General features: G+C 37.6%; 2 protein-coding genes across 3 annotated transcripts in view; one reads left to right on the forward strand and one right to left on the reverse strand.

Annotated features, from left to right (window-relative positions):
- Positions 1-15,912, forward strand: pla1a (phospholipase A1 member A; the record flags this gene model as incomplete). Its single annotated transcript, XM_079254340.1, has 11 exons — positions 1-64; positions 3,126-3,342; positions 4,263-4,440; positions 5,726-5,834; positions 7,354-7,455; positions 8,786-8,878; positions 9,075-9,239; positions 9,639-9,728; positions 12,009-12,114; positions 13,659-13,814; positions 15,831-15,912. The coding sequence occupies 11 exons, from the start codon at positions 1-3 to the stop codon at positions 15,910-15,912; spliced, it is 1,362 nt and encodes a 453-aa protein (XP_079110466.1).
- popdc2 (popeye domain cAMP effector 2) overlaps positions 15,791-21,399 on the reverse strand; it is a 22,022-nt gene continuing 16,413 nt past the window's right edge. Inside the window, exon 4 of one of the 2 annotated variants that reach the window (XM_079253949.1) lies at positions 15,791-19,960. The gene's annotated coding sequence lies outside the window, so the exon portion shown is untranslated. The remainder of the gene's footprint in view (positions 19,961-21,399) is intronic. The other variant, XM_079253950.1, reaches the window with a different exon arrangement.

Raw genomic sequence — 21,399 nt, forward strand, 5'->3', positions numbered from 1 at the left:
ATGCTTTGGGAGCACAAAGCCCTCCTCGTCACCATTTTGTTGCTCCACATCTCACAGGTTGCAGGTAAGTGCTCTGCTTATAAAACTCATTTTTTCAGCTTGATAAACTTGTGGCATTTTCTTATGCATTTGTGTCAAGTACATGTCTGTGGCTGCTTCAGTCAAACAAAGAAGAAAAAAACTTCAGGAACCGAGCTCCTGTCAGAACATGATGGAGGGATTACTTAATACTGCATGAATGCTCCTCCTTAGAGGACCTTCTAAAAGTCACGTATCAGACCATTTATACTGACATCATTGTAATATACAGGAAACAGTTTATTGTGCCGTTTTAGAAAAACTTTAGATGTCCACAAAAATAAAGCATTTAATTAAAAATTAAATAGAAGGAACACTCCTGCTGCTAATGTTCTTCATGCCTGTATTTGCATCACATCTCTTAGATTTTACCTTTAGTTTCATATTCATTCAAATTGAACTTATTTTAGGAAACTCTATGGGTCATGAGTCATGTTATAACTGAGGGTTTGGGATCTGACCTTTACTTGAGGAAAAGTACCAAAATAACTGTGCAAGCAGTACATTTAAAGTTAAAGTCCCACATCTGAAATCACTGTTGTTTTCTTTCAGCCTCTAATGACCAACATATTTGGCCCGTTGTCACATCAACAGCTCTGAATAGGCTTGTGCTGTTTAGCCAGGATTTTTGTGTTGTAGAGCAACACAGAGCCGTTTTTAATGTGCTGTGTTAAAACAAGAAGGAATGTGTTTCAGTGTGAACGCCTGACATATTTAATCCCAGACGTCATTTCAGTTTGTTGCTCTAACAAAGTTTTTTAATTGCCTTAATCTAAGCAAAAAAGATTGTTACCTAAACCTAACTATGTAATGTGATGCCCAAATGTAACCAAACAACACAGCTAGAAAAACAAAACTAAACATAATGGATTTATTAGAAGTGTATAAAGGAGTTTTCTAAAAAGGGGTCTGAAACCCAATGATCCACGCTTGGGGATTCTGGGACTTTTCTCCACCTTATCTCCATACCCAAATAAGCAGGTACTCGACCATGGATGGACAAACTTGGTCCTCAAGGACTAGTGTCCTGAAAGTTTTGTCTGTTTCCTGCAGCAGAAAACACTTAGGACAAAACACTGGAGCAACATGCTTGCACAAAACTTAACAAGCTGTTGAAGAGAGTTAATTCAATTGAATCCAGTCTGTTGGAACAGCAAACATCTAAAACCTGCAGGACACTTGCCGTTGAAGAACAGAGTTGTCCATCTCTGCGCTGTTAACAGCTAAGTTGGAGTTCTGCTCAATTAGTGGCTATTGGCTAGATCTACCCTGACAGGATGAGCAACCAATCATGTGACAGCAACCAGTGGTCCAGGTCAATACCCAGCTATCAATAATAGTCAGTACCAAACAATAAAATATAGGCTACACATAGACAGTAGCTGTTTCCCTGTTGTTAGCAGATGCTAGTCATTAGCTGTTATCCCCACTGAATGCTTCCACTAGATTCGTCCAGGAGGTTGCTGCATCAGCCAAGCTTTGCCCATTGCAGCTTGTATCAGACACTCACTTAATCCTGACGGTGATTTGAGCCGTGTAAAAGCAGCTAAACTAGCTAACAGCTATTTGTGTTGCTATTAGGTCACTGAAAACAATCATTTGATGTTCCTGTTCTCAGAAAGGTGGCGTTTTTCTAACAAGAAACCATAATTTCCATTTACCAACCCCCACATGCACTTAGCAAATTGTGTATTTAGAAACCTTTAGCAACTTGTGGTGGCCATGCAGGCTCAGATGGCTACATCTGAAACATATTAATACTGGAGTAAACAGAAAATCAAATAAGGAACAGAGAAACAGCAAAATCAGTAATATTGCACAACTGCTGATAATGAACATAGTGGCAAGATGGCAGTTCATCACGCAGTTCATCTCTAGGGTGAATCTCAGGTGATGCCGTGCTTAAAAGACATAATTCAGTGTTTCCAAGCTGGGATAATAAAGATCATTACTGCTTTACTCACCTCCTAGACACACCTCGAGGAATATGGAGGTGTATCAAGTATGTGGTTTAACAAGGAAAAAGTGCTCCTTTCTTGTGAAATAAAAGAAACTTTTTGAAATTATAGTAAACATAAATGCACTGAGCATTTAAGTTGTTGACAAGACATCAGAGAAACATTTAAATGGTCACAGGCATTGAATTAAATAAACATTACTACACTAATCCATGAAAGGAAATTATGTTATAGTGTGGCTGATGGCAGGAATTACTGTTTTGTGTTGCAATAAACTTGAAGAAACTTCTCTCTAAACATATTTTTTCTTCTTGCTAAAGCTAGTTTAAATTTTTGTTAAATAAACTGAAGCAGCCACATTTAACCAAGGTTTCGTAAAAAATTGGTAATAAACAAAAAGCTCTGCAGGCAGAGCTAATCTGCCCTTTGCCATTTCTTTCTTTCATTTTGGCTCATGTGGTCTTTGCAGTTGCTAAACAGGAAATGGAGACAGAAAGAGGGTGACGTGCCGCAAAAGGTCCCAGGCTACAATCTGAACCATCACAGTCAAATAAAGAAAACGCACAATTCTAAAGTTGCAAAGTACTGAAGAGAGAAATAATAAAGAAAGTGCGGTACAAAATATTTTAAACTGAAAAATTTCATTTATGCGTCACTATCAAAATAAGAGTAAAGTAAAGCAGACTAATGATGCATGTCAATATAAAAGTTATCAAGTCAGAAAAATGAGAGATAACTGTTTATTATATAATAAAATACAGTATTATACACTGCAGCTGTCAGCTCAATAAAATAAAAAAGAAAGACATTTCCAAATGTCCCTTTATCAAAACAATTTATGACTGCACCAAGGAAACAATACACAGCTTGGTTTATGTAAACGTGGTATTGTATAAGACACAAAGAGGATTTTGCAGATTATTCTTGCAACATTTTGTCATGTGACCATCACAGAAGTATCATCTGCTTAACACAGTTGTCTCATGATACATTGACGAATTTCATCATGTCAGGATGATTTTGTAACACTTGATCTAAGCACAAGTCAGGCTGGTTCAGCATGACATAACACACTTCTGCATTCATCAGGTTTAGGGGAAAAATACGAGGACGAAGAATGCGCTGAGCTCAACAACACCACATGGCGGCAGTACCGTCAGCAGGGGGCCAAACTGCAGATCCGGTACCTGCTGCTGACCAGGAAAAATATTGACTGTGCACAACAGTTTGACCAGGAGTCTCTCACCAAGCAGACTTCTTACTTCAACATCTCCCTCCCTACAAAGGTCATTATCCATGGCTACAGGTGAGGATGAATCTACTGAAACAATAATGTTTCTGATTGACGAACCTTTAAATGATCTGAATTTTTCCTCAGTATTTGTTGCACATGAAAGCAAAACCTAATTCCAGGTCTTTTATACTATTGGTTAAAAGCAAAAGTTCATAGTGAAGTACAAAAAATGTAGAAAGTTCTCATTTTCAACTTTGCTTTCAGATATTCATGTTGAAACTGAAACTCTGAAAGACTTGTGGCTCTTTTTTTTAACCTAAACCACAACTCACTCATCTGAGTCCATTTTTAATAAGGTTTACATTAAATTAAAGTTCTGTTCTTTAAATTATATCTGCAAGCTCAGGGTGCAGACATGTTAACACACAGTTACAATTCCAACTCTCAGTTCTTGCTTTTCATTCTTTATTTGCTAGAAAACTAAAAGAATAAGAATTTCATTTAAAGTAGGGGGTAATAACATAGTTTTATTACAAAAAAGCAGCTCATTCTGTACAAAGATATTATAGCAAGTGTTTGTTGTCAGCTATTGTCACAAGTTGAGCTTTTACATGAACAGTTTATCAAAATAATTAAGGTAAGATGGTTTACAATGCAAAAGACAACACGATACAATAAAATGAATGTGTACAAGCACAGCAAAATTTAAAACTGGTATTACACACCAGAGCAAAATACATACTAGAAAACCAGTAAGCTACTACATATTATCAACCATAATATAACAAATAAAACTCATGTCAAGACTAAGAGTTATGGGTTCTGCTAAGTATTTCTTAAGCCAGCCAAGAGCTCCCAAATGCTTAAAAAAAAAAAAAAACCTGTCAAAACAAAACAAGGAATCCATTAAACTGTGTCAAAATTGCTGATTATACTGAAAAATGTGACCCTATATTTACTCTTCTCCATTTCCTCCCGCTCGACCCTCTCAGGGCTCTGGGCAGGAGGCCGTCCTGGGTGAAGGAGCTGGCTCAGGCGCTTCTCAGGGCTCAGGATGCAAACGTGCTGGTGGTGGACTGGATCTACTGCGCATCCTTTGCTTACAACCTGGTGGTGGAAAATCACAGGGAGGTAGCTGTGCAGATATCTGTTCTCATAAACCAGCTACAGGTGAGAGAAACAAGAAGTTATGGGTAACTTTCAAAATAATCTGTTTTTCTTTTTAGTTTAGTAAAATTCTTGTATTTTCACTGCAGCTGATGGGGCTAAATGATGGGGCTAAAATTAACAGCTAAATGTATTAAAAGGCATTAAAATTATCATTTTTTTATATTGACAGTTTGTGATGGATTATCAATATGAATGTCTTTAGAGGTTAAATGGGAATAGTGGGAAGGTTTACACTCTTTCAGATCAACCTGAAATTGAAAAAAATGTTTTATTTTTCATTTTGCCTGAGTTTTATTTACAATAATGGAAGAGCAGGGCTACAAGCTAAACACCTCCAATTAGGTCAAGGTGTTTGCGATCTTTCTTTGGACTAATCAGTGTCACGGTGATGCTCTTATGTTGACTTATGAATTCCATTTGTAAATATTTTTGCACAGAAATTAATATGGGATTTGATTCAAAATCCAAAAGTCCTGCTACTCTCCCCTGAAATGGTGCTGCAGTGACCACATCAAGAGTATTCTATTCTATATTCATTTAGCTGATACTTTTATCCAAAGTGACGTACATAATTACCCCCATGGACACATCGGGGGGCAAGTTGGGGTTCATTGTCTTGCCCAAAGACACTTCAGCACATAGTCAGGGGAAGCCTGGAATCAATCTCCCAACTTTCCAGTTGAAAGACAACTGCTCTGTCTCCTGAGCTACAGCCACCCTTGAGAGTAAACATGTAAAGTGGAATAAAACTTGGAGGTGAAAGTCACACACCTCTTGAAACACCAACAGCTTGCTTTCTCCCTCAAGGTAAACAATGAATATGAGTGCTTTAAGCATAAAATATAAACCGCATCTCTCTATCCCTGAAACACTTCTGGGATAGAGAGACGAGGCTAATTTAATCTCGTAATGCTCAGGACTATGTCTGGAGACAAAAGCGGAGGGCTTGCCAAACACAAAAAATGTCTTCTCATCATGGTTCAGGGTTGGTATGCAACCTCTAATCTGGGGTATATTGCAATCAGTACAACAGACTGTCACAGAGACTGTCTTCTCTGACCAGAAGCTTAGAAGAGGTTGGGTAATGCATACAAGTACTCTAACAAAACGAACAAACAGGGTGTAATTAAACAAGACAGTGGTTAAAAAGTAAGAAAACTCCCATTTCCCAATATCCAAGTCAGTCCTTATTTTTTAAGTTATTGTGTGACCATTTCCAATCATTTAAAACATAAAATGGATTTCTTAAAAAAAAGACCACCATTTTGCCTGTTTTGTCCAACAGAACTCTGGCTGCAAACCAGAGTCCTTCCACTTCATCGGAGTCAGTCTTGGAGCCCACGTTGCCGGTTTTGTGGGGACTCTGTTTGGAGGAAAGATAGGAAGAATCACAGGTGAGTGTCGAGCATGGAAGCAACACTTCTGGATTTGAAAGCTTTGGTGAAGTGATTTAAATTCTTTTCTTTCACTCCAATCCAACTCTGTTTAAATATTCTTTCCTGGATGCATCACCGAACCACAAGGGAGGCTTTGTGCTGTAATTTTGCAGTGGAAAAACAAAAATAGTCACACCTCTGCGGCTACATCTGGAAGTACAGAGGTTACAGCAGCAGACCAGACAATGAACGACTCTGAAAGTCTCTCACAGAGCTCCAGTGTTGAGTTGGAAATTAGCAAGGCTCTTCAAAGCACAAAAGCACTTGGATTAGAGACACTGAGGTTCTGAAGAGAGGCTCAGTCTCCTCATTCAATAACATATCACCCAAAACAATACGCCACTGTTCACTTGTTGATATGGCGCCTTGTTTTTCTACTTGAGGAGGCTTGTGTGAGTTTCAGTGTGCATTTCAGGGACTTCACGAATACTGGCTGGAACGAGTTTGTAAAAACTGTCTCAGAGCTTCAATATTTAAACATTCGCAAAAATATAATACAAAAGGCTCCAAATTGTTTGAACATTTCTTCATTTCTGTTTACTTTCTTCCCACACACACTCATGGAGGTCAGTCATATTTATGAAAGCGGCAGTAAAATAGCAGGTTTTGTATGGAAAATATTTAGGTTTTGCGAAAAATTCTGCGCTTTGATAATCAGAGCATAGAAAGAAAGTGATCATCATGTCCAGGGATTAAAAGTGCACGAGCCCCTGGGCCCAGTGTTCCAGGGGGCCCTTCCCCACTGCAACCTTGTGAAAATGATACACTGTGAAATGACATTTCTAACATCTCTCAGCCAATGGTATTGTGAGAGAGGGGCTAGGTGGATCCAAAGAGCGGACACTGTCAGGGTACAGAGAGAGGTTTATTTGTTCTCAACAGATCCCTGTGAATACTTCCAGCGGAACTGCAGAGACTGGCGGACTGGCGAGCAGCAGGAGGCAGGCAGGCGAGCAGGGGAACAAGCGAACGAGCAGGCAGGCAGGCAAAACTGGCAGGCAGTGTCTATGAACTGGCAGGCTTTCTCTGGCAGGAGGAAAACAGGACAGGTTACAAACCAAAGGTATGTACAAGTAACGTAAGCTGAGGCCGAGAGCTGTTTACCGCAGGGCAATCAACAATCTGGCGCTGGATAGCAGGCAGAGCTGGTCTTAAATAGGTTGTTTGATGATTGCTGGGATGTGGATCAGGTGTGCCTCCAGTTCCCAGCTGACCACGCCCACCAGGGAACAGGAATCACCACAAATGGTACCAATAGTAATACACTAGACACTGTAGTGTAACTATCTGGCTTTTATGTACATTTTGTTTCATGTCCAAACTGCTGGTGTTTGCCCTACGTGGCCCCCACATTGGCCCCAACTGTGCTTGGGTCCCTGGGCCTGTGCCCTTAATGCCCATTGGATAATCTGGCCTTGATCATGTCATATTACAAAGATTTTTACTGCTCAGACTGAGATCTCCTTCTTGTCTTCAGGTCTTGACCCTGCTGGACCAATGTTTAAAGGAGCAGACACTTATGACCGCTTGGACCCTTCTGACGCTCTGTTTGTTGATGCTATCCACACAGACTCTGACTGTAAGAAATCTTTGTTTTTGTGTGATGACAGTTTTATTCTTTTACAACCACACTGCTGTAGTGTGTTTTTTCTGTCTGAGTTTGCTTCATTAGTAGATGAAGAGACCTTGGAAAGTATTTACACTACCAGCTTAATGTTTGGACACATTACATCATTTGAAATAAAGGGAAAATATGTCCAAAATATTGACTGGTACTGTATTTCTCATTTGTTTGAGATGTCATAAGGTAAGCAAATTCTAGTATTGTACTTTATATGGTTGCAGTTAAAGCAGAACCACAAATCAAAACTTTACCGATGAGTTGGTATGACACATACTTTTATGTTTTGTTTTTCTTTGGTAAAACAAGATCCATAAACATGCCAATTTAGCTGCCCACATCTCTGCACATCATGAAATTAAGAAAAGCAAACTACAAAAAGAAAGGACAAGGTCTAGTCAGGCTTTAGTCAAACAACCAGTTGCTAGTTGCTAGCAGACACCTGATTCACCCACTCATTCCTTGAGAATAGTTGCTTGGATATGGGAAGCATCCACTAGTCCCCACTAGCTAACAGCTAACTTCTGCTCATAGCTTCTCATTTCATAGGTTACTCACAGTGCAAGAAAAGCATACGCCTCATTTTGAAGCTCTATCAGAACTGGTTCTGTCAGCCCTCTACATGAAACATGCAGACTCTCTGACCTTTTCTGTGGTACTCTGCATATTCATTCAGTCATTATCCTAACCGCTTAGTCCAATGAAGGGTCACGGGGAAGCTGGAGTCTATCCCAGCAGTCTTTGGGCGAAAGGCAGGGTACACCCTGGACAGCTCACCAGTCCATCGCAGAGCGCACTCTGCATATTCATAGCAGAAATCCCCAACCCTAACACTGATGAAGGATTGAGCTAACAATTTAGCTTTTAACACATAAAAAAAACACCTCATGGATCTTATGGACATTTGGAATTTAGCCAAAGGGACATTTGGTGTTTTTGTAGGACAAATTAACTAAGATGATGAACATAAATGCCCAATTTCTCTATTTGAAAATTACAAATATTTTTAAAATAAAATATTGCCTTTTCTTTTTTCAAACATGTCCATATACACAGTCATTCCCATTGTTTAGTGTTTCTTATAGCAAAGTTTAGCAAAGTCTTTCAATGTTTTTCTAATTTGTTCAAGAAGGTTGTGGAAAGGGAGAAATATTAAATAAAATTTTAAAAAAAACCTCTAACAGACACAGTGTTCAGATCTTTTTTAGGTCAGACTGGCCCCCCTTGGTTTTAACGTTACTGTAGGATCAAATATTCCCAGTGCTAATGAGGGTTTCTTCTGTGTCAGATTTTGGTATCTCCATCCCTGTTGGTCATGTAGACTTCTTCCTGAATGGTGGGAAAGACCAAACTGGGTGTGCACGCTCCAGATTTGCATCAAGTAAGTTCAGAAAAACCTGAAACAATTGAGGACAAGTTGATATTTCCATACTTGACAGGCTGTTGAGCCCATGCATTTTCATGTAAAAGTTAAAGATGAATTGGACAGATTTTAATGCATTTTGAACATAGACAGTCTCTGGACATTTGGCTCCCTTAGTGCTCCTGTTTGTTGTCAGTTCTTGTGTACTTTCCAGTGTACAGTTATGTGATTTGCGACCACATGAGGGCACTCCACGTCTACATGAGTGCGCTGAACGGCTCATGCCCATTAATGGGAATCCCATGTTCCAGTTATGAGGACTTCCTAAAGGGGAACTGTGTGGACTGTGATGTCTTCAAGGGGACATGTCCAGTGATAGGTAATAACATGCCTGAAAGCACACCTTGAATAAGGTTTGCAGGTATATATGACTTCCTGATCTTCCATGCATTATCTGGTGAACTTAATAAAGTTTTACAAATAGATTAAATAATAGAATAAATAATTAGAATTAACCAACAATATTGGAAAATAATAAAAGATATGTATAATGGATAATTTGGGTCTTTCTCTGTTGATTATCATCAACACCTGTAGATTCAACATCAGGTCTCACTCACCCAGCACGTCTGGTTTTGTTACGCGGCACCTTTTGGCAGCTTCTTATCATTTCAACTTCTGATAAACGAGACTCCTTTTTTAGTTGTGAAGTATGTATTGAAGCCTACAATATGACTTTCACTCATAAGGTATGTATGTGTGTGTGTGTGTGTTTCAGGTTTATCAGAAAACAGTGGAGTACGCATATCACCCATTCCCAAAGAGCAGAAACTGTTCCTTCTCACAACTTCTTCAATGCCATTTTGCAGTGAGTGTTGTGGTGTTTCTGTGTGACATATATCACTGTGCAACAGACTTCAGCCATTTCTTTTTATTTTGTCAAGAAAACATCAAAAAGATGGCACAATGTACTGAAACATGCAAACATAAATGGAAATAAAATGCATATGCAGGAAACATAAAAGTCTACCGAGCTTAAAAGTCACTGTTTGGTCTAAGAACCTTTATTTTGCTGCACAGTCTGAATCCTCTAAGACAGAGATCCTCAATCCTGGTCCTCAAGGGCTGGTGTCCTACAAGTTTTCTAAGTATCCCTACTGGAACACACCTGATTTAGACTCAGACAAGCTCTGCACATGTCTGCTGAATGCACATTGATCTGAATCCAGTGTGTTGCAACAGGAACACTTGGAAAGTCTGCAGGACATTGGCTCTCGAGGATCTGGATTGAGGATCCCTGCTCTGAGACAGGCTTTCCTGTAATTTCTTTAAGTAGTCTTCAGGAACAGCTTCCAAAAAACTTTCCAAAGCTGTTCTTTGGATGTTGGCTGTCTTCTGTTCCCTAACCATATGATACCACACTGTTTCAGTGATGCTGTAACCTGGCATCTGAGGAGGATTCATCATTCCATAAAACTTTTTGCCACTGATTTTCAGTCCTTCCCTTGTGTCATTTGGCATGCTGCAGCCATATCTCCCTGCTTATCTTCCTCAACAATGGCTTCCTAACAGCAATCCTATCATGGAAATAAATTCTGATGAAGCTTTGGCAAACAGTCAATTGTGTAGAGAAATGATTTACATGACTCTGGATTAGCATAAATCAGACAAAGTTAATTATAACTTCCTTTTCTTAACTGCTTAGACCAATTAAAGTTTTTGGGAAAGCTGGAGCCTATTCCAGCAGTCATCAGGTGGGAGGCAGTGTACACCCTGAGCAGATCACCAGTCCATCACATGCTTTATTATGACTTGTTCAAATGAAACATTGTTGAATTTGCTCTTGTTTTTTTTACAGAAGTCACTTTCAGATGTAGTGTTCATCTGCTGTTTATAGTTTTATAGTCCTTACACTTCTTTTGTCTTCATCTTGTCCAATTTCTTCAAGTTTTTAAGACACATTGCAAATTGAGTAGAGATATGCAAAGGATTTTGCAATTAGCATTTCGGGAACACCTTGTTTATGCAAAAAAAAGTAATTTCATGCCTTCTTAACTGCGTAAACACCTTCTAAAGTGTGTAAGGATATGATCAAAAACTGAGTTTTGTTGTATGCAAATACAAAATTGACTTGTAACTTGAGTTTGGTACCATTTTTATGCATGACTGATTCATAGTTGAGTGTTTAGTGAGTTTACAAACATGATGATCAGACACAAGGGCTGTATTCATAAATGAGCAGAGATAGGCCTTCAGAAAGTCAGTAGATGAACTGCTGAAGTCCACTTTAAAAGATTTAAAGACCTGATTACTGGGTGCAAAATAAGGAGCATTTAGAGCTTACCTCTCTTTTATATATCCCGAATAGAAACTGTCCTTTTCTCCAAAGTCCTCAAGTGGCGTCTGTATAAGCAGGCAGATATTGATGATAATAATAACTAGAAAATCACTCAGGAAGCATTTTCCTGTCTCCACAATTCCTTTCATTATCCCTCCTAAAATGTAAGAGAATCCAAGCTAAACAAAGACCCATTCTAAATAAAAAAAACCTAATCCACCTTGTAGTTTTTGTGTGAAGTGGATTACAAACAGACAGATGCAGGAAAGGACAACCTCCTTGGTGGATGTGATAATACGCAACTGCTACTGGTTATGAGTGCAACCACATTTAAAAGTGTAAAAATAGCATCCATGATGGTGAAGGCTGCATTGTAAGAAGAATAAATTTGATATTTTAGCCCCAAAGTGATCATTTTCTAAGTGATGTTACAGTCAGCAGGAAAGAGTTCTGCTGTCTCCTGGTGGTTTTATTGTACTTACATCTAAACCAAGAAGCATGGAAATAATACGTCAGATGAAGACTGCATTATAATGATAATTTGGGGGTTTTTGTTTACCCTAATCGTCATAAACTTTTAAAACTACTGAAGTAATTTTACTATCCAAACCCAAACAAGACATGAAGTCAACTTTTAGAAGAGAGTCACTCTAGACTTTCTGTGCCTCAGCCTACAAAAACTTTATTAAGCAGTATCAAATCTTTTCAATTGGTTTACAATTCAGATATATCAACAATCTGGTATTAGGTAGCCTTTTTATTTTCTATATCATTTGTATTACCCTTATATCCCCCTGATGTTCTTCTCAGCTCATCACATTCTGCTGGAGCTGGAAGTTTTGCCCCTGGATAAGAGCGCTGAGGTGGAAGTGACACTGATGACTGAGAACCTGGGAACAGAGCACCGACTCAGACTGTGAGTGCCACATAAATGATGGTTTTTTAAGTATCTAGCTGTTCAGAGGACCAAAAAGAATTCACTGATCCCACTTTTTAATGTCACTGTAGGGTAAGTCTTTTCAGCTCAGCCTATGGGCTGAATCTTATTTTAAACTGACCCTTTGCTCATTTAGAAGAAGGACAATTATAGATTTATAGCATCCTTCAACCAGAGTTTGTTTCCTGGTTACTTTTGCTCATCGACACAAGTGAAACATTATCAGCCAGATGCATGGCTGTTTTTCTAAATGCTTTTAGAAAAAAGAACCACTAAAAAAAAATAAAAATAAATAGTGTAAAAAGAGAAAAATACGTGCATTTTTCAGATGTTAAAGCCATGTATTCATTTTGCCTCATGATTGTGAATAGACTCACTGTTAAAGGTGCATTTCTGAATTTTTTATATATATATATATACTTTTCCAGGTTATAGGAAACTTGTCCCAGGCTCAGATATGTTCCGAATAAAGCAAGTGTTTAATTTTAAGTACAATTAACAAAGTAGGATGAAACACTAAGACAAACATTCCTTCAAGACAATTAAGATTCTTGTAGGAGTACTGATATGTTCTTTTCAGAAAATTAAAGTGTTAAGACCCACAAATAGTGTGCTTCATTGCAAGTCAACAAAAAGTTTAAACTAGTCCACAACACAGCTTTACTTGTGACAGGATCTAAACTTCATCATTGCTTCTAAAGGAAAGTGGAACAAAAATATTCAGATTCTTCATATTCAGCATTGGCCTCGTGTCTGGACACGTAAGGAAATTTTCTGCGTGCATATTATCTTTTACAAAACAAGAGAGGTAAGTTTTATTTTTAGAGTGGAGGAGCTTCAGCCAGGTGCAGGAAACTGTGGCTAAAATGTTGAGAAAGCAAAAATTCTTTAACACAGAATCACAGAAGAGTCATAGGAGTCTTGTTGCTTTTTAAACAAAAAAAGAAAATAATCTATTTATACATTGTATTGATATTTTTTTAAAAATGTTTTTTTTTTGTAGATTTATTTTATGTAAAATAAACTGTACACCTATTTTAAAGAAAATATTAAAAAGTCCTCAAGGTTTTGTTAATAGGTACAGTTAACTGAGGGTCAATACAACAGAGAAAAAAAATTAAAAAGAAAAAAAAATACTATTTAGAGCAGAAATTTTCAAACACAACACTGCAGAGAAAAGAAGGCAGTATGACAACGTTTAATAAAATCAACTTAAACAATAAACAGAAAATTAACTTAAATATCACACCTAAACATTTCAGAAATGCATAATTTGGAATCACAAACAACATGTTTTTGGACTTTGGGAGGAAGCTGGAGTGTTCCAAGTGAACCCACACATATTAATGGGTCATTGTGCAGAGCTGGACAACAAGCTGTAGAGTCTTTTTCACTTGAAACAGGGAAACATCTAAAATCATCCAGACAGTGACCTGTAAGGACCAGAGTTTGAGATCCCAGCTTTGAAACATTGTGTCCGTCTGGTCTGACAGTATTACTTATGTACACATTGTTTCTTTCAGTCACAAAGATACAACGATGTACAGGACAGTGTTGGCTCACCCGAGTGCAGCATGTGACATTGACTCTATCAGGCTTAAAAATACCGGGACTCGCTTCTACAGGCAGGGAGAAATCCACATCAAGTCTGTATGTGTCTCAGAGATCCCATCCCTCAGGTTTGTATGCACATTATATAATATAGACTCAAAACCAAAAGTAGTCTTTTACTTCCCTGTGTTCTTGATAATCATTGAATATGAATGGCCTGAATGTCAACAGAAAATTTGCAAACTTCTCCTGCAGCCTTCTGCCTGTCAACCATAATGCCCCCTGCATTCTAAACACTGATAGTATGGCAAGACAGGTTCTTTGTTTCTGTTTGTTCATGACTTCAATCTTAAATGGCAAGTAAGTTCAGAGCACTCTTAAGGGACACAAATGTTCAGCAAAATGACTCATATCATTAAAAACTGTTTCTAACATATCTAATCCCTCAATAAAATAACTTGTATTTTTATTCTTTTGGAATTAGCTGATTTTTATTTATTTGCTGTGGGTCCACATAAATTGCAGCTGCCATATTTGTGGAGCAGATGTTACTGTGGCGTCTTAAATTATTAAATTGTCACAGAATGGAAGAGATGTGGGCTAAAATGCAGGTCAGGAGAGACAGTAGGCAGGTATGTTTTAATTAAGTGGAAGCGCAGCATGAGACCATAATAATAAACTAGCAAAAGAGAACTGAAACCAAGTGGTGTATATATACACAGAGAACACAACAAGACACAGGAGGCCTCAATGAACTAAATTAAACCAGGTGAACCAATGAACAGGAAATGGGAAGCTAAACTAAATAAACAGCGGAGGAAAACTACAAGCTAAAACAGGAAACTAGGGCAAGACATGGCAAGACTACATATTCACACAACAGAACTCTAAAACCACAACACAAACAACTATGAGATGTTTAATAAAGGTGCTGAAAGATCAAAAATGTATTTTAAAAATTGCCAACCCTTGTGGCTTCCTTTTATTGATGACTAACCCCAACTGCAGCTGTTAGCTTTTCTAAGCTAGCAGAGAAGCTAGCTCTGAGAAGCTAGCAGAAAACTAAAACATGAAACTGGACCAAAAGTTTAAAACTGTTTTTTCTAGGTTTGTCTCATCAATTTGCTTTTTTTTTCATGGGACATCTGCCAATTTAGCTCAATGTAACACAAAGTGGTGGTAAAATTTTCTTATTGTAGGACAACTGTTGTAGGCCTTAAGTTTGCACTGGTTGTGGTTGTTTCGATCATTTAAGTCGCAACACTGACGGAGGTCACTTGAAGATTCCCCAAGAGATTAAATAGAGGGAGAATTTAGAGAAAAGTGACTTATGAGCCTTTAATTTGGATCAAAATAAGTTAAGTCAAAGCCAAATGACACTGCCTCAGATGGTTAGGGGTTTTTTCTATTAGCTTCTTCTACTTAGTGGGTAAATAAAATCTAATGGGGTGACAAAAGCTGTAGATATACTCACCAGCTGTAGATATACTCACCAGGACTGTATTTGCAAGCAAGAAGCCAACAAAAATGTTTAAGTTTAGCTCATTTTAACAAAATATTCATCTTCATTCATCACAATGTCCTAGGCACTTTATGATAAAGACAGCATGGAATAGGTTTCTATAAAGAAACTAGGTCAGCATGGTGTTTTATACCAAACACATGATGTAATAATAATGGCATAAAAAAGCTAAATGTTCTGCAGGACACAGAAATAATGCAGAATTTGTCATAAAGGATCTTAATCCCAACTGCTTTCACTCATCTACACAAAAATGGGTTTTAGGCTTCCAAACTTTTACATGCATTCAGCTGCTTAATCCAACCAATGCACCAGATATTTTGAGATATGGGGGAGCTGAATTCATGGCTATTTCTCCAATTCAAAGCTTAAATCTTTCTTGGATGGTGTATAATGATCTATACCATCACATATCTTAGCTTTTTGGTATCTAGAGTTTGAATTTACATCTAATTCATACATTCCTAACACAACCGCAGTCATTTTGGTTTGTTTGATAAATACTTTGGTCATCAGCAATACAAAAGCCTACATCTGTCATGCAATCAAATGCAATGTTTATTTGTCTGTTCATTTAAAGAGTGTACATTTTTAGTCTCATTTAAGTGTGTTTGTCTTCTAGGAATGAAGAGCCGGTGTGTGTGATCAACATAAATCTCAAACGAGGCACTCCATGGTCACATGACTATGTGCAAGTGTGTTGAGTCTACTGAAGAAAAAAATCTACTGAAAAACAAAAACATCCTGATGTGATCAACTGCATTGAATTTACTTATAAAGACACCCACATGGAAGCAGTTTTTTTAATGAAACCACATTCTTTACTGTTATAAATAAAAGGATCCTAGAGCGCATTTGGTGTCATCATGGCACCTCAAATACTGACATAATGCAGTCCATTATGCAAACTTAAACCTCTAATCTTTCTGACATTGTGGCTGAAAAAGTGCATAAAGTTATACCTTTTTTATTAGCACACTTGTGTATTTGCAATTTGTTAAGTTAGTCTTTTTGCTCATTCCTTCCTCCAAAGTCTGATTTATGACGCTGTTTTGCATTTTAGGCTTGTTTTGTGTTTTCTTGTAAATACTTAAAAAAATAAACCCTAGTAAACCTTTCTTTGGTTAGTTTGTCTGTCAGTATTTGAAGATAAAATTTTCAAACGCAAATGGAGGAGAAAAAAGCAAAAGCAGTGATTTAGATGGTTTACTCAGCAGTTTTACATAGTCAATTAAAAGAAAAACGTGGAAGAACTTTGGTAGCAATAAAAACATAACATGTTTTTTGGGTTGAGTATAAATAATGTAAATACACTCTGAACACTGCAGTGTTACATTGTGTTGTGATGATAAACACAAGTATACAGTCAGAAAATAATACACTTTCACCGCACACAAAGAGCTTTATGGAGAAACGTTGGCCCCGTTTTGAAGACTTCATATAAATATTTATGTTTCAGTCCATTTTCTATCATCAGTAACAGAAAAATAACACAGTTCACAGTGTCTATTTGTGTTTTACATACTGTTATTATAAAAGTTTTTAAAACAAACATGGTCTACAGGCAGAAGCAGAGTATCATCAGAGTACTAATGAGAGAATGTCTTTTACAATAATGTAGTGTCACACTGAAATTAGAATCAAATTTGTGATATAAACCAAGTTCCCATGCATTCACATAAATACATCATGTGGGTCACAACCAAAGCTGAAAGGTAAAGGAGACAATTCTCACAAATTACAGCCAGAGGTGTCAAAAGTAGAAGTAAAAATAAAGAAGTCCTGCTATGTTCTTGGATGTATCGGTGCAATTAGAACAGGTGTTTTCACTCACAGGCTCATCTACCTGCAGTGGAGCGGAGCTAATTGAATTCAGCTGGTTTAGTGACTGGTCGGAACAACTGCCAGACAGGACTTTTACTTGATGGCACCTGGATTGTACACCTCTGCTTGCAGCTTTAGGGACTAGTATCTTTCAAATTATTCATTCATTCATTCATTTTCCTAACCGCTTCGTCCGATAAAGGGTCGCGGGGAAGCCGGAGCCTATCCCAACAATCTTTGGACAAAAGGCAGGGTACACCCTGGACAGCTCGCCAGTCCATCGCAGGGCTGTTCCATATTAAACCAGGTTAAATCATCATCAGATTATGAAAGGATGGAGCTGCAAACCACAAGTTGCTCTACAATCCTTTATTAGGTCTTTTTTTTTAAATTAATATTATCATTATTATTTTCATCAAAGGCATCAGATCTAGTCAATCCAAACATCATGAGATGTTTGGATTCACACATAACTAAGTTATCTGTGAAAGAAACAGAAAAATCAAAGGCAATGATCACCCTGCAGGTCTCAAAGCAACACTTTGGTTTCTGACCTCAAAGCTGGGGTAGTTAATGTTGCTCAGAGACTTTTTTTTTTTTTTACTCTGGCTGAAGTGGCTTCTCGTCTTGATAGTAGTCTGTACATTTTTAAATTATGAACAATAAGAAATATAGTTAGACCCTTCAGTTTACTGTAAATCTGTAAAAACTCTCACCAATAAAACCGTTCGGGCCGAAATGAAGTTGTTCATTTCTTCTATTTCATTAGCTTCCTCACGGCTGAAAAATGCATGAAGGATTTCCTCGACCCGGCTCGGTTTGTTTGCCTCCTCCTGCTAAACAGCTGAGATAGAGAAAATCGTTGGTGGAAAATGTTGTGATAATTTAATTAAAATTTGTCCATAACTATTTGAGTTATCTTGAACACAAACAGATAAACATCAGTAAAAACATAACCTCCTCTGCGGAGGTAAGAAAAAAGCCTCGGATCATGCATGGAGCAAAACCAAAAGGGGGAGGAGCCAAGACAGAGTGCTACTTTCAGATAGCTCCCCAACATTATACCCCAGCTTTAACACTCCATACTTCTGATTTATATTGATGGCACTCTGACATTCATAATGCAGACTCCTGGAACCATTGTTGCCCTGCAAAGGCCTGAGTCTGACAAACTGCACTTCACAACGCTGTTTGTTTGTTTTTTTATGTGCAGCTGTGTTTTTCTTGATCGCTTCAAATTCAAGAAACTGGATAGCAACACTCTACCCATTTTGGATGTATATTATGGCTGATTCAGCAAATAAATGCAAGAGCACATCATGAGATGAGGCAAGGAAAAGAAAGACACAAACTGACAGGTCAAGAGATAAGACTAGACTCAACATCAGCCTGACTGGCTGAAGAGTGACACCAGATGGATGCTGAATTGTCCAAAAGTCTGCCTAAGTCCAGTCACGGGATGCCATCCTCAAATCCATTTTCTTTTTTAGATTAGAGTTCATTCTTTTTTGTCCGTTTCCCTTTTAATGATGTAAAAGTTGGATAAAATGCAACCAGACTTAAAAAAAAAAAAAAAAAAAAAGAGAAAGGATATTGGTCACACATGGGACAAAAAAGTCAGACTTTAGTTACTTTTGCCTGCAGTGTGAACGTATCCTCATTCCACATTAGCTCATGTTTAAGGGAAGTTTCAGTCAAAGCTTGTGTGTGAGAATTTTTTGTTTCAGTAACATAAAAATAATTAAAAACATCGAATTAACATTTCAGAAACTGAATGCAATGTTTAGTCTGCTTTGCTTAGTTCTCTTCTGTCGTTTAATACTACATTTCAGATTCATGCAAGAGTTTCACTTGCAGTTTATTGTTATATGTTGGTTACAAAAGTTAACATGCCTGTGTTTACCCCGTTTGATGTCATCCACAGAGAACCACTCAAAACCACCACCTTATCATTATACAATCATTTACCCCCCTTTTTTATTTTACTGCACTGCTTCTTCGTGTACAGCAGACCTGTCCAGTTTCACTAGAAAATGTACAACAGGCCCATTTTTCTTACGTATTGAAGTGTTACAACCGATGTGTTAAAGCATGCTGCTTGTATCTAAATCAGAAGGGTTGAAATGAATAATTAAAAACATGCATATTTTTTAACCCTAATCATTTGGTTTTAACACAAAACTATAACCATGTATGAACCAATGACATTGCAGGAAAAATGCTGTTTATGATAGTTCTCAAGTTTGGGTCTCTAATATAATTTGTAAGTAGATTAATGGCTTTATTTTTCTTTTTTTAAAACATCATTTGGCAAATTTCTACATCATCTTGAAATGAGGTTTTGTGTGATGTTAGCAAGATGTTAGCTGCACCCATGCATTACGAAGGAAAACAAGTCAATATGATACTTGTTTTTGTTTGTTTTTGTCTTTTTTTATCAAACACCTTTTTTTGGGCTGTGAACTGACATGACTACTACTTCTTCTGATGTGAAATCAGGCTGCTTTAAAAAGTACTGATATGTTCTCAAAGAGAAAATATAGTGCACCCAACTTTCTAGTTTTGTTTAATGTTACTTTAGAATAAATAAAGCATGTTATAGAAGCTAAATGTGTGTCTGTATATATGTATTTGGCTCTGTAAATAGCAAAACTCCAGTCTTTGGACTCCTGATTGAAATATATCAACACTTGCAGTTTGAGTAAAAACTTGAATAGAAAGCAGGTTGAGTTCATTTTCCACAAAAAAAAATCAAAGAGCATGGGCAGCATGGGGTGGAGACAGTGTGAGGTGACAGATTTAAGCTGCAACACTGAAGATAACAAGGTGTTTCCAGGAGAGACTCTTCTCACAGTTTTGGGGTGTCTGTGGGAGCCAGTGGAGCTCTGCCTCTTCGGAATCGAGGTGGCAAATTCCCATCAGTATCATCTGCAGAAAAGACATCAAAGTCTCAGTTAGGACGTTAGTATTTGTTTGTACATCATCGTGTTATTTCTTCAAAAATAGCTGCCAAAATAAAAAGTGCTACTTTTGAAAAACTCATCATGAACAATAGAATATGTTCGCACAATAAACTTGATGTGTCATCTGTAAACAGATCTGCAGATAGGCAAAGCAAACATTTAAATTAGCAGAAATCCCTTTAGAGAAAGGCTGCTGTGTAAATGGGACACTGTTTTTATAGTTATGTTAGTGGTGGATTTGTGTGTTATGCGAATATGCTACTTTCCATGTGTTTTTGGAAGTTAAATCTCCAAAAGATTACAACAGAGCAAGCACAAGTAGAAGCTGAGGCAGGGCCAAAATTTAGCTAAAAATGCACATCAAGATCTTTCACTAAATGTTTTCTAGGCCTAAAGTTTAATCAATTAGTATTTTTTAAGAATATAATCACAGGCCAGTCACTGAAGTTATTAAGAACATCTTTTTAGTTGCTAGGTGACACAAACAGCTAATCGGCCAATCACATGGCAGCAACTCAATGCGAGACGACTTGCTGAAGTTCAAATTGAGCATCAGATCAGGAAAGAAGGGGGATGTATGTAACTTTCACGGAGACATAGCAGTTTATTTCTCAAACAATTCATCAGTATCAATGCATAGAAACATAGAAAACATCAAGTGCAACTGAAACTTTGCATAGACTATTTAGCGTTAAGTTTATTTGCAACTCTTGTCTCTGGTTGAGCTTTTCAAAGGGGGAGAAAACGCAAACAAACCAACAACATAGAAGAATCTACCATATAAGCACACAACATAAAACACGATAGACAAAAGTACTTAGAAACAGTTTGCAATCAATTCCCAATTCACTATAAATCAGACTGGTTGGTCTGAGTATTTCAGAACTGCTGATTTACTGGGATTTTCATGCACAACCATCTATCCTGCCTTGCATGGTTTAAATCAAACAGTCTGCCTGGATATTGCTGCTGAGCATGTCCATCCCTTTATGAGCACAGTGTAGCATGTTCTGATGGAAACTTCCAGCAGGATGATGCACCATGTCACAAAGCTCAAATCGTTTCAAAATGGTTTCTTGAACAGAAAGAGTTCACTGCACTCCAGTAGCCTCAGTGACCAGATATCAGTCCAACAGAGCTCCTTTGGGATGTGGTGGAACGGGACATTCTCATCATAAGTGCACAGTCAACAAATCTGCAGCAACTGTGATGTTGTCACGTCAATATGGAACAAAGTCGGAGAAAATGTTTCCAGCACTTTAAAGGTGGCGTATGTAAGATTTTCAATATTTTCAAAACAAATTAACTAATAAAATAACTACAATCATAATTAGATAGTTTTTAAAACATGTAGGTTCCAGTCTGTCCATATTTGATGCGTTATTAAATTACAAGTTTAATTAA

The sequence above is a fragment of the Telmatherina bonti genome (genome assembly GCF_933228915.1).
Source record: "Telmatherina bonti genome assembly, chromosome: 15".
Classification (NCBI taxonomy): Eukaryota; Metazoa; Chordata; class Actinopteri; order Atheriniformes; family Telmatherinidae; genus Telmatherina; species Telmatherina bonti.